The 12,821-nt window shown below is 39.2% G+C and overlaps 1 protein-coding gene across 1 annotated transcript in view; it reads right to left on the bottom strand.

Moving 5' to 3' along the window:
* The window catches only part of LOC126807777 (ATP-dependent translocase ABCB1), a 45,072-nt gene extending 32,906 nt beyond the window's left edge, over nucleotides 1-12,166 (bottom strand). Inside the window, exons 1-8 of the mRNA XM_050532602.2 lie at nucleotides 12,105-12,166; nucleotides 11,625-11,688; nucleotides 7,958-8,091; nucleotides 6,460-6,689; nucleotides 5,690-5,808; nucleotides 4,233-4,404; nucleotides 1,960-2,131; nucleotides 780-904 (exon numbers count right to left, since the gene is read on the bottom strand). Of these exons, the coding sequence (XP_050388559.2) occupies nucleotides 780-904; nucleotides 1,960-2,131; nucleotides 4,233-4,404; nucleotides 5,690-5,808; nucleotides 6,460-6,689; nucleotides 7,958-8,091; nucleotides 11,625-11,682 (1,010 nt within the window). The 5' untranslated portion in view covers nucleotides 11,683-11,688; nucleotides 12,105-12,166. The remainder of the gene's footprint in view (nucleotides 1-779; nucleotides 905-1,959; nucleotides 2,132-4,232; nucleotides 4,405-5,689; nucleotides 5,809-6,459; nucleotides 6,690-7,957; nucleotides 8,092-11,624; nucleotides 11,689-12,104) is intronic.
* Nucleotides 12,167-12,821: the final 655 nt, after the last annotated feature.

The raw sequence follows: 12,821 nt of genomic DNA, 5'->3' as shown, positions 1-12,821 counted from the left end.
GAATGGATCGAAGTGTGGGGGGGGGGGCAGTTGTAAGCGTCCACTGCGCTGTACAGTCCCGGGCCTCTAGTCAAACAGACCCGACTCAAAATTGAAAGACAAACAATCGGGGATATAACCCAGAGAAAAACATTGTGTAATATGATCGTAAGCATATTGAAGTAAAAAATTACCTATACAAGTAACCATATCGATAGTAACATTTAAAAAATTCAAAATGGCACGGACCCTTTTGATTCACATGGACTGTTGAATACAAAACCCGTTAAAATGTTATTGCCCCATATGTATCTCCGTTATATTTGTTAAATAGTCTATCGCACACTGATTAGCAGCGAATATTCGGTAGGCCGCGACAATCACTGATAAGGATGGCATCGATGCGACTTAATGAGCCACAAATATTAATTTTTTTCCTCCGACAAATTAAATTCTAAAACATTTTTTTTATGTATTAGAAAAATAAATAAAGACGTTTTACGTATTTGTTGGTAAAAATTATTTTCTATTTAGTGTAAATGGGTATTAAAATGAGTAAAAGGTTCCATTCCGCCCGAACCATTAAGGTCTTATGTAAACAATGCACGCGCCATTGAGCCAATGATTGACGCCGTGTAATGAGACGTTACGTGTTGAAGGTAATCATCTTTTACAGAGATATTAGAAAACTTTCGGAATCCTCTGTGAAACAGATTGAGTCTATCGTGTTAACTTTCAGTAGCCTACAAATAAGCAAGTTTGGAACCCACCGCCCCAGGTATGAAACAAGAAAACCCTACCTCTCAGCCTCCAGCTTCTGTCCACCAAACATAATAACAGTTCTTATGCTACTTAGAACCTCTTCTGCTATAGATCCAGCTTTGGCATAGGCCTTTAATTCTTTGTTGGTCATACTACCTGCTAGCTGTGTTTAAAAACAGAAAAAAAATCAGGAAAAGATAATCAAGATACACATAGTTCCAAACCGTAAACTTTTAACAGTAGAGTGATAGGAATAGAATAGGGTTTAATTTACAACTTTCCTGTGCTAACCAGACTTATGAAGAAGGACGGAGAGTAACGGGGTTTAACGTCCAATCGACATAAATTAGGGCATTTTGGGAATAACATATGGTTCAATTTTATTTCAATACTTTGCTTGCGTGTAGGGGTCTTAAGAAGTGGGAGTAAACCGGAGGATCTAGAGAAAACCCACGAGGTTGGACAGGCGATCCTATTCCTTGTCACGTTCAAGCCGGGAATCGAAACCACGCCACTTGACTCAATGACAGACCTTGTAACCACCCAACCGTCCGAAGACAGACAGCGAGATAGTCCGAGATTTAACATCTTTGGGAGCCAACAAATGAAGAACTTTGTGCATTGGAATATTTTATCATACGTGCCAAGACAGATGGAAAGCGACAACATCCCAGTTCCCAGTTAACGAAGAAGTGTGTTTGGAAAATCCACATTTGGATATAGATTACATGGTTTTAAAACTAAATATGTATCGAAAGGGCAGTATCTAGTCGTTCGGGTGGGACGAAAAATCGTGTACACATTGACGTGCACGTAAAAGAACCCTTGGGAGTTGGAATTCGAGATAAGAAGAGTAGGCACTAGCCCAAAATTTCCCTCATGGCACATTGCACGGCGAATACAGACTGTTTTCATCTTCATTAGCACGGGTAGTTCAGAAAGGTAGGACGTGGGACTTCAAACCCCATTTCATTACATATTTAATCAGTACTTTTTATATACATTACCTACTAGCGGTTGACCCCGCGTAGCTCGGTGTATAGCAATGAACCGGAAGTAACTCCGAAACCGGAAGTGGTAGGCCATCGCCACCAGGCCTACGTTACTCCCCTATAAACCAAATTTCAGCCTCGGGACAACCCTAGTGAACCTAGTGTAGCCGCCAACCCTGAACAGACAAACAAACAACAGTCACAAAATATTAGCATAGATACGTACCTTACTCATGAGTGCTGAGGCTAAAATAAGTAATGGACTGATTGATAGTATTACTAAAGTTAATTTCCAACCATTTATAAAACCTACTATACATCCAGCAAGAAAAGCTGATATCCACTGTATACTAGATCCTATTTTATCTCCTAAACCATCGTGGATTTTATTTATATCACTGAAATAAAAATAAATAATGGCACACCAACGGGTATTATAATAGTCTCGGTCACCCCGAACCGACTAGTCTTCAACGTACGGAGGGTCAGGGACCGTTGTCAATATTGACGAAAAGTTCCATTGCCCATGCGTAACCGGGAGGTTTTTTTTATGTGGTTGATTATCCGGTATGCTTGGCCAAGTATGCTTGCGCTCCTATCCGCAATAAATTCCATAAATCTTGCATTAATATAAACAAAACATGAATCGTGACGACGAATTAGGGTTAATTAATTAATAAAAACATAGATATGGCCCATAAAGAGAGAAATTTTACAATAAAAAAAAAATAAGTGTGTTGGAAAATGAACTGGCAATGCAATCAAATGGATTTTCTGAAATGGCATTCTTAAATTAATATCGTGTTTTAAGACTAGTTAATTACCTCCCTTACACTTTGTTTATGATAATGTAAAAGACCGGATAATCTAGCCAATGACCTATTATTCTCAAATGCACAATCATCAGAAGTGAATATTCGCTAGGCCGCGACAATCACTGATAAGGATGACATCGATGCGACTTAATGAGCAACAAATATTAACTTTTTTCCTCCGACAAATGAAATTCTAAAACATTTTTTTTATGTATTAGAAAAATAAATAAAGACGTTTGAAGTATTAGTAGGTAAAAATTATTTCCTATTTTAGTGTAAGTCGGTATTAAAATGAGTAAAAGGCGCCATTCTGCTCGAATCAGTAACGTCTTATGTAAACAATGCACGCGCCAATGATTGACGCCGCGTGATATGACGTCATGTGTTGAAGACAGTCATCTTTTACAGAGATATTATTAGAAATAATACTTTGTGAAACAGATTGTCTCAAATATTGACAACGCATCCAGACTAATATTCTACGAATATTTATCTGGATGATAGAGACTATTTTCTCTCTATTTTCGAAAAGTAAAATAAGGAGTGGCCACCTTAGGAATATCTTATTTTAATACCAAAATAAATGAAAATGGGACACTGAAATGAAAAGAGTGTTTTACGTCTGTTTTTTCTTCGACTAATCAGTTCATCGGGATTTTCGGAGTTGTTCCCTCTTGTCAGTGGTGCAGGACAGGGGACCTGGCAAAGGACAACGTGCTATAGTTAGGGTGACCCGTGCACCATACAGAAAGTTGATCTCGGCACGGCGATTGTACACGCGTCTGTGTCTTATCTTGCAGTGATTTCTCGCATACACTACGCGCTCAGCGGCAGAGTCTATGATACTATAAATAGCCATCGCACGTGCAATTCTCTACACTTCTATCAACTATTACAGCCGTAAAAAATCTATTGTTGACGATTCTGAATAGCAGTAATATTTAGCTTATTGGTTATTACAGCAGCTTTAGAAATTATGTTCGTTTATTTTTTAAATTGGTTTATCATTAACTGTACCATTAGAACTGCATCTTTTGGTTTAGTACAAATAATATCTCTGAAATACTTGCGTTGGGCAAGAACATGATATTAGCAGTAGTTTCATTTTACTTTTACAAGGTTCTTAAAACAACTGTTCAGTTGCCTGTTTCTAAATTCAATTTATTGTTCCAGCTTTCTGTCATGTTTCGTAAAAAAGTAGTCTTGATTATCCCGGCCTATTAATCAAACGTAGAATGATCGGTAGACTGGTTTAGCGAGAATACTTTCAAAACATGGGCACGTAGCCTATTTTTACTCACATGTGCTCGGATGTTATGGTCATAGCTTATTGAGTACAGCATGACCGTTTATTTAGTGACTATAAATGTTTGAAACTGATTTAAGGCTTGGTGTATATATAGATATTGTGGTGTTATTGTCGAGATATTTGGAGATATTGATTTATGGTGGTCACCCTACTATAGTCGTTGGCATAAAAGGTCCATTGGCATTTGGATATTAGAGTAGGTCGTAGTGCCGCGGCCCAGGAAAAATCTCCTCATAGCACTCATTATGACGTCTTCATTAGCCAAGTCGGAGCAGAACAGTAGGACGTTAAACCCCATTTCATTTCTTCGCCCATAAACCATTTGGCCGGCCACCAAACCATGAAACAAAATGAACAATATTCAAGACATCTTACTCTGCTAATCTGGAGTTTACTTCACCCGTATCGTTCGTATCAAACCATCCAATTTCTTGTCGCATCACATTCCGGAAGAACTCTAATCGTATTCTGTGGGCCTGTCTCTCTGCTGACGTCATCCAAACTGTTATTTGTAAATACCCCAGCACTATTACAGCACAGCCAATAACTACAACAATATTAACAATTTTTATTATTTAAAGAGGACTTTAGGTAATATTAGATAAAAAAGCTGACAGTTCTTGCTATAATAGTTAAAAAATAGATAATCCAAAACAGAACGTGCTGAAAATTTCAGTCAAACTGCTTCACCCTGAACCGAGGTATTATTTTAGGCCAGCCTCGTTTGTCATTACTAATGTTGGAACGATGATATAGAAAGTCTCGATCGTCCATTGCATTTTTACGTTAAATTATCCATCACAAAATGTATTCAAATCCACTAAATATCGCATGCTAACGATGGCATTGAGAGTTGATTATGGTCTGGATAAGTTAATTAATGTCTAAATAATAATTTAGATAACATTTAAGGCCTAAAGAAAGACCTGCAATAGGCAGATTTAGCTCTTGCATAATGTATGTTTAAATTATATATATTAATAACAAAATGAGATGGGGTTTAACGTCCAACTGTTCTACACCGAATACGATACAGGGTTCTTTTATGTGCACACCAACGTGTACACGAGACCTCGGTTTTTCGTCCCATACGAACGACTAAAGTAACATCCAAATGGTTTAACTAGTGCGCTTTAGGTTATAGTGTCTGCCATTGTGTCAAGTGGCGTTGGTTTCGATTCCCCGCGCTTGTACACTTGTAGTGAAAACGAGGCCAGTCTTGCATAGGGAGAAAATGGAGCAGGATATTGTATTGCCCCATCTTCTTGATTAAGGTCGCAGTCACGTCTTTGGAGATTCTGAATTAAATTGTCCAATTCTGAATTAAATTAAGGATGCAATCATTTCTTTGAATTAAAGGAGCTAAATCGCTAATATTTTGGATCTAGATATTGACACAAATGGGTCGCAACGTATATACTAATGTAATGTGATTGTATAAACTGATTTACATTCAATCGTTTCTGTTTTTACTGCAATTTCTAATCAGTTATATTCGGCGAAATACGCCAGAAGTCTCAATCCAATGGCAATCTCTAGCGTCTGGTTATTCCACTCTATACCGATAGTATTTATTGCGCATGCTCTTCAGATAAGAATATGACGTCACCGTTTGACATGACTTGTGGAATATATCTAATTGAAATGCACCATGGCACCAACGGTAAAATGTTTATTTTCTCTTAATAATTGGATATCTTTTTCCCGGAAGATCACAACATCAATGTTGATTTAAATTGACAAATAATTCGTGTTTTCAATGTCGAAGATTTTTGGATGATATTGAGTTAGAGACTTAGCTACTTTAAATTAAAACACTGAATGTTACTTACTAATATAATAATAGGTATATGTTGACATCTGATCTAGAAGCTGATTGGTTAACTGAGGTTGTATGACGTCACATGTATAGTTACCGTCGGTTAAATTTGACAAATATTCACAATGACTTCTGAAATTAGTAAATTATCATGAAATTAATAATATAATTGAACGAATTCAGATATGGTTAGTATATTATGGATTCAGAAGGCCCCTGTGTTATTATTTGTAGGTGTAGTAAAAATCTTGAATCGTAGGACGCACCAAGTGTTAAGCTAGGTTCCAACTGTCGTGACGTGACGCGTTACGATAGGATTGAGTCCACGATCTGGTATGTACAGATACGTTCGGATATGTTTCGATACGATCACCACGATTGCTACGACTGACCTCAATACATGATACGATCAACGATCACCACGATTGCTACGACTGACCTAAATATATGATAAGACCTAATAGGATCACCACGATTACTCCACGATTAAAACCACGATTTCAATTGTAGCGCGAATCGTGATAGTGGGAACCTAGCATTACGACATATTTGTCCTGATTTGAGGTGTCTAGTGACGTATTTAGAACTATAACGATATAGTTGACGGTGGAGTAACTTTGTCGTCATAGCAGATTGAGTATGATCATATCTGCATTATCCTGGTTGCACGTTAAACCTAATTTCATTTCATGAGAATAATCCAATGGACGAATCCCGTAATAACAAATGGACTATCATGAAAAGGCAATCAGTGTTTTCTGTGTTGATGATATTAAAACTTACTTTAAAATTGGTGGTTGTTTAAGGACAGATTCCACTGTCAGATTAACGGTTCCCAGGAAGCCGGATACGACATCGGACTTGAGAAATTTCTCAAATATACCAGTACTAATGAATATATCTATAGAATCACCATAGACGTAAATCAAAGCAGGGTATGCTGCACCATGTAACATAGCAACAAAACAGCCAATCAACATCAAGGTAATATCCAAACAGTCGGCAAACCTAAACTAAAAAAAATATACAATTTTCAAACATTAATGAACGATCGAATAGGCGAAAGACATACACCGATCAAGGGTTAGTGAAGGAGATGCGCTGTGAGTCGCTGGTTTGAGTTCTGGTGTCCCCGCCCCACTCCCTCCTTTTTGGTTTCAATGTTTTGGTCATAATCAATGCTCATCACCAAGTGTCAAACACAGGCTAATTGTGGTTCAGATATGCTACGCAGCCCAAGTTTCTGAGTGTCGTGAGGTGTGTGTGTGTGTAGGGGGGGGGGGGGCTTGTAACGATATAAATATTGTTTTTTGGTGTGCCCTATCCACCTCATGCAGAATCAGTGGCCACCACACCCCTGACCCCGACATCCAACTGGAAAAATATCCATGACAAACGAGTAAACATTATAGAGAAGATTAGGCATGATTAATTTATTAAAACCACGGATTTTTAGGCCTTGAATTTGAGTTTTTTCATTAAATGTCAAGATAAAGCACGTTCTTGACTAACTATTGTGCATCGGACTCTTAAAAGAATGGCTTAAATGTAAGTGCACTGGGGCCCCCTACTTATATAACCACTCACAGGAATAAATATATAAATGGTTGATGAAGTGATAAACCTATATTTATTATATCGGTACTTCCAACAAAATAAAGGGGGTTGGATGGCCGAATGGTTAGCACGTGCGCGCTGTATCATGAGGCCTGTCATTGAGTCAACTGGCGTGGTTTCGAATCCCCGGTTGTACGTGACAAGGAGTAGGGTTGCCTGTCCAACCTCGTGGGTTTTCTCCGGGTCATCCGGTTTCCTCCCACTGCTAAAGACCCCTACGCGCAAGCGAATTATTGAAATAAAATTGGGTGGCTGTGGGGGTTGGATGGCCGAATGGTTAGCACGTGCGCGCTATATCATAAGGTCTGTCATTGTGTTAACTGGCGGGGTTTCGATTCCCCGGTTTGTATGTGACAAGGAGTAGGATCGCCTGTCGAACCTCGTGGGTTTTCTCCGGGTCCTCCGGTTTCATCCTACTGCTAAAGACCCCTACGCGCAAGCAAATTATTGAAATAAAATTGAACCATGTGTTAGTCCCGAAATGATCTATTCTGTGTCGAGTGGATGTGAAACCTCATTTCTCTCTCTCTCCATAAACCATAAACAAACGTGTTGTACATCCCATGCGTTAAAGGCGGTCCTGGTCCTGGTTTGGTCGAGAAGGGACAGTAAGGAATAAAAACGCGTATATCGTACTCCAAGTAATAAGGTTAAAAGTTCTTACTAGTGTAAAGAAACCAACGACTTGTGTGTTCTCCTTTTTTTCTGGTTTTGCCTCCAAATCATCTTGATTTATGGTTTCTCGCCCAGTATCCAACTCATCAGGAGGCTTTACAATTTCTGATTTCGACGACGAACCTTAAATAAAATAAAATAAAGTAGATCCGATGAGTGACTTGTGATATGATTACTTGTGATGGTATTTGTACTTGTTCATTAATTTGGTTCGATGGCTCTTTAATAATTCTAGGTACCCACTATCACGATCCGGGTCTTATCATCAGTCGTAGCAATCGTGTTGATCGTATCGAACCGTATCCGAACGTATCTGCACGCACCAGATCGTGGGTTCAACAGAGACAATCCTATGGTAGCGCATCGCACGACAGTGGAAACCTATGGTAACGCATCGCACGACAGTGGAAACCTAAGGTAACGCATCGCACGACAGTGGAAACCCATGGTAACGCATCGCGAAATGAAATGAAATGAAATGGGGTTTAACGCCCTACTGTTCTGCTCCTAAACTGGGCTAATGAAGAAGGGCATACACCATACAGTGTGCTATGAGGGAAATTTTGCCCGGGCAGCGGCGCTACGGCCTACTCTTATATCGAATTCCAACTGCCAAGAGATCTTTTACGTTCCCGCCAATATGTACACGCGACCTCGGTTTTTCGTCCCATCGGAACGACTAGACAGCTTTGCTTGTCAGGCCCTTCGTCCTGCATCACTGACAAGAGGAAACCACGCCGGAAAGTCTGGATGAACTTTCTCGGTCAATGCAGAGATCGAACAACCGACCTCCAGGCTAGCGAGCCAGCGTCTTACCCACTTAGCCACGTGATCCTCCGGTAACGCATCGCACGACAGTGGAAACCTAGCATAAATGCGAGGTAAGTCAGTTAGTCAGTGGTGCAGGAGTTTCTAACTGTTCGTATAGGACGAAAAACCGAGGTCCCGTGTACACATTAGCCGATTAGCGTAGACGTAAAAGAACCATTTACAGTTGGAAATGGAAATAATAGTGGCCTAGGCCGTATGTAGCGCCGCTGTCCGGGTAAAATTTATATCACAGGTCTTGTGTTCAATGCCAATGTTGATCGAGTAAGTTCCCCAGAAATTTCCAGCATGGTTTCACTTCGTCTTGTCGGTGGTGCAGGAGGGGGGTGGGGTGACAGGGGCAGTGTCTAATCGTTCGAGTGGGACGAAAAACAGAAGGCCCAAGAACACGTTGGTCTGCACGTCAGGGAACCTTTGACAACTGGAATTCAGTTAAGAGAGGACGTGGCCTGGCGCGCCGCTGTCCGTTTTGTAATTTCCCCCAAAGCACACTGTATGGCATATATGCCCGCCTACATTAACCCAGTCGGTGCAGAACAATAGGACGTTAAACCCCATTTCATTTTCAAGTAAACCATCCTACTACATTCCAGTGTAATCGTCTAGTAAATCTCGCGAAAATGATTGTAGTAACCGTTGCTTCACTTAACTAGAGGGCTGGATTACCGAGACTGACATAAATGAAATGAAATGAAATGGCAGTTGGAATTCGATATAAGAGTAGGCCATAGTGCCGCTGCCCGGGCAAAATTTCCCTCATAGCACACTGCATGGCGTATGCCCGTCTTCATTAGCCCAGTTTAGGAGCAGAACAGTAGGACGTTAAACCACATTTCATTTCATTTCATTTCATTTCAGAGAGCAGTATACAGGATATAGGCTAAGTGTTTATATATATTTAAGAGCGAATGCGAAACGGGAAATTGTGGTTTGAGTTAATTCTAGACGCCTTACTGAGTATGGCAAAAAAATCATTATTAACTGATAGGGATCAGAGAGAAATAGGCCAACTTATTTTATTTGCGCAATATAATAATATAAACTAGTTACTTGAAGCGGAACCTGAATACAAGAACAAATGTATTGTGTGTTATGGTCTCTTTGTTCTACGTAACACGTACATGTACACATACATATTTTACGTCATATTTTAAACACGAAAGCACGAAAAACGCGGTCCACTCGTGTACAGCTGGAATTAGCCATCGTTCTTTGAACAGAATAGTAACCGTACATGTGTTATTCTCAAAATGACCCACCTGTTGTGTTGTCAAGACGTTAAACCCCATTCCATTCATATTTTAAAGCATTGAATGCTACAACCTTTTGACATTGACGTCAAGGTCAAATCGATGAATTTACCCGGATGACACTGAACATGTTTATGAGGATTGGTAAATGCAGTCCTGTGGGATGGATAGATTGACTGACAGTCACGTTAAGCCTTGTTTATCTCAGTCTTCGTTTAAAGGGACAATCTCGATTATAGTTTGGAGAATAAAACTGCTTAATTTTGTGTTAGAAACCTTTAAAAACCCCTGCTTTAACCCTATCAGTCTTCACCTGGGAATGGAGACCGGGGTCCCAAGCTGTATTATACGGTCTCAGCTAGGATAAAACCTGAGGGCCCTTATTCACGAAAACTTAAACTAAGTTACAACCGAAATTTTAGAAATACTGCAACTTCATTGGATATATGCAAATTGATTTTACTGGTCAGCCAATCGAATTGCAGTATTTCTTAAAATTTCGATTGTATCTTAGTTTAAGTTTTCGTGAATAAGGGCCCAGACTTTTATTTTATAGACATTAAAGATACATTAAGGGAGATTAGATAAAGAGCTGACAGTTCTCGCTATAATAGTTAAAAACTAGATAATATAAAGGTAATTTGTTGAAAATTTCAGTGAAATTGGTTCACTATGAACCGAGATATCAGCTTTGTAAATGTCTGCCTAGCCTATTTCATCATTACTAAAGTCAGTACGTTAAAAAGCATAGTCTCGATTATCCATGGTTTTGATTTAATTATCAATGAGCGTTTGCAGCATATAGGATTCTATTCCAGTCGATATCGAAGGCTAGCCTTGACATCGAGAGTTGATTATGGTCTGGATAAGTTAATTAATGTCTAATTAATAATTTAGATAAGATTTCAGGCCTAAAGAAAGACCTGCGATAGGCAGATTTAGCTCTTGCATAATGTATGTTTAAGGAACAGGAATAGATTACCAGGTCACCCAATGAAAAAATTGACCCCAATTCTTGAAAGGGTTACGTGTCCAGATAAGCGGTTTTGAGGCTCATGTCCAAACGACTCAATATTTAGAGCTGACATTTTTAGACAAGGTAAATACACCATTCCTATATATTTTGGCGTTTTATTTCTGAGACTCTGTTAAAATCGGCATGGTCCCTTTAAACGAGCTTTCCAAATAAATGAAATAACTAAATTTAATGAAATGGGGTATGGCCTCCTACTGTTCTGTGCACTGGGCTAATGAAGAAGGGCATATGCCGTACAGTGTGCTATGAGGGCAATTTTGCCCGGACAGCGGCGCTTCGATCTACAATCATTCCAACTGTTCTTTGGTTTACATGCATGCCAATTCCTACACGCGATCTTGTTTTCTCTTGTTTCCCCATTCGAAGGACGAGACACTGTCCTTGTCAGACCCTCCGTTGTGCACCACTGAGGAGGGGAAGTGACGTCGGAAAGTCCCGATGAATTTTCCCGGCCAACACCAGCAGCGAACCCTAGACACGGGGTCACCGCGGCTCTCATCGTAACATCCAAAGAATATTAATACACATGTATCATTTCTTACCGTTTATAGTATAGACGGCATTATTGTTGGAATTCAGCTCGTATGATTTCCGCCTCATTTTCACCTGGAAATATGATCATAATCGTAAAGGCCCCAAATCACTATATATAAATAATCGTAAAGGCGTTTCTAAATAATAACAGTGCAATCGTGCAGGAGAATAATTATGGAGATACGTAAATTACGTCACAGTCCTATTTATTGATCGGCTTCCGTGTTTTCGTTAAAGCCTCTTTACTTCGCTTTTGTTTGGGTTTTTTTTCTGAAAATGTGGCGATTTTGGTAAAATTAGCATTTAGTTCATAGATAAGTTATGGTTTTTTTTATTATTAATCATTATCATAATCCAAAATAAGTAGCATTTAATTATGGCAAAATAAATGTCTTTGAATAATAAATTTTAGTGTACATTTACTGTACATGTACATAATTGTTTTTTAGAAATTAAATTAAATTGAAAATAAAGAAATAATTTCGTACCTTTTAAAAGATATTTTGAAATATTAAAACATGCGTACGACGACTATCCTTCCAAACTCTTAATAAACGTTACTTTTATTTTATCCCGTGTAACGTAGTAATCTTATTCACTGATTGGTCAGTACAAATAGGTTAACTTTACGCATTATAACAGACTGTATAAATATCCGGGTATCACTGTAAACAACTAAACTCACGTTTGACCGATAACGTAGAGATATATTGTTATTATGCATAAATGCGTAAATTATTGAAATTCGAGTATCACCGTCAAGATAAACAGGTTAGAAGGAATTGTGGGAGGGGCTGGGGTGTGTATTAACTGTACTTATTACAATTACAGCGTGGTACAACAAAAGATTGTCAACTACGTGAAACGAAATGAAATAGGGTTTAAAGTCGTACTTTTATGCGCCGACTGGGCTAATGAAGACGGACAGTGTGCTATGAGGGAAATTGTGCCCTGGTAGCGGCACTGTTATTTCGAATTCTAGCTGCCAAGGGATTCCCCGGTTGTACGTGACAAGGGGTAGGGTCGCCTGTCCAACCTCGTGAGTTTTCTCCGGGTCCTCCGGTTTCCTCCCACTGCTAAAGACCCCTACGCGTAAGAGAATAATTGAAATAAAATTGAACCATATGTTAGTCCCGAAATGACATAGTTTGTGTCGAGTGGACGTTAAACCCCATTGTTCACCCTCTCTCTAACTAACGAGGGTT

Source organism: Patella vulgata, chromosome 9 (genome assembly GCF_932274485.2).
Source record: "Patella vulgata chromosome 9, xgPatVulg1.2, whole genome shotgun sequence".
Lineage (NCBI taxonomy): Eukaryota > Metazoa > Mollusca > Gastropoda > Patellidae > Patella > Patella vulgata.
This window is presented reverse-complemented; position numbering and strand designations above follow the sequence as displayed.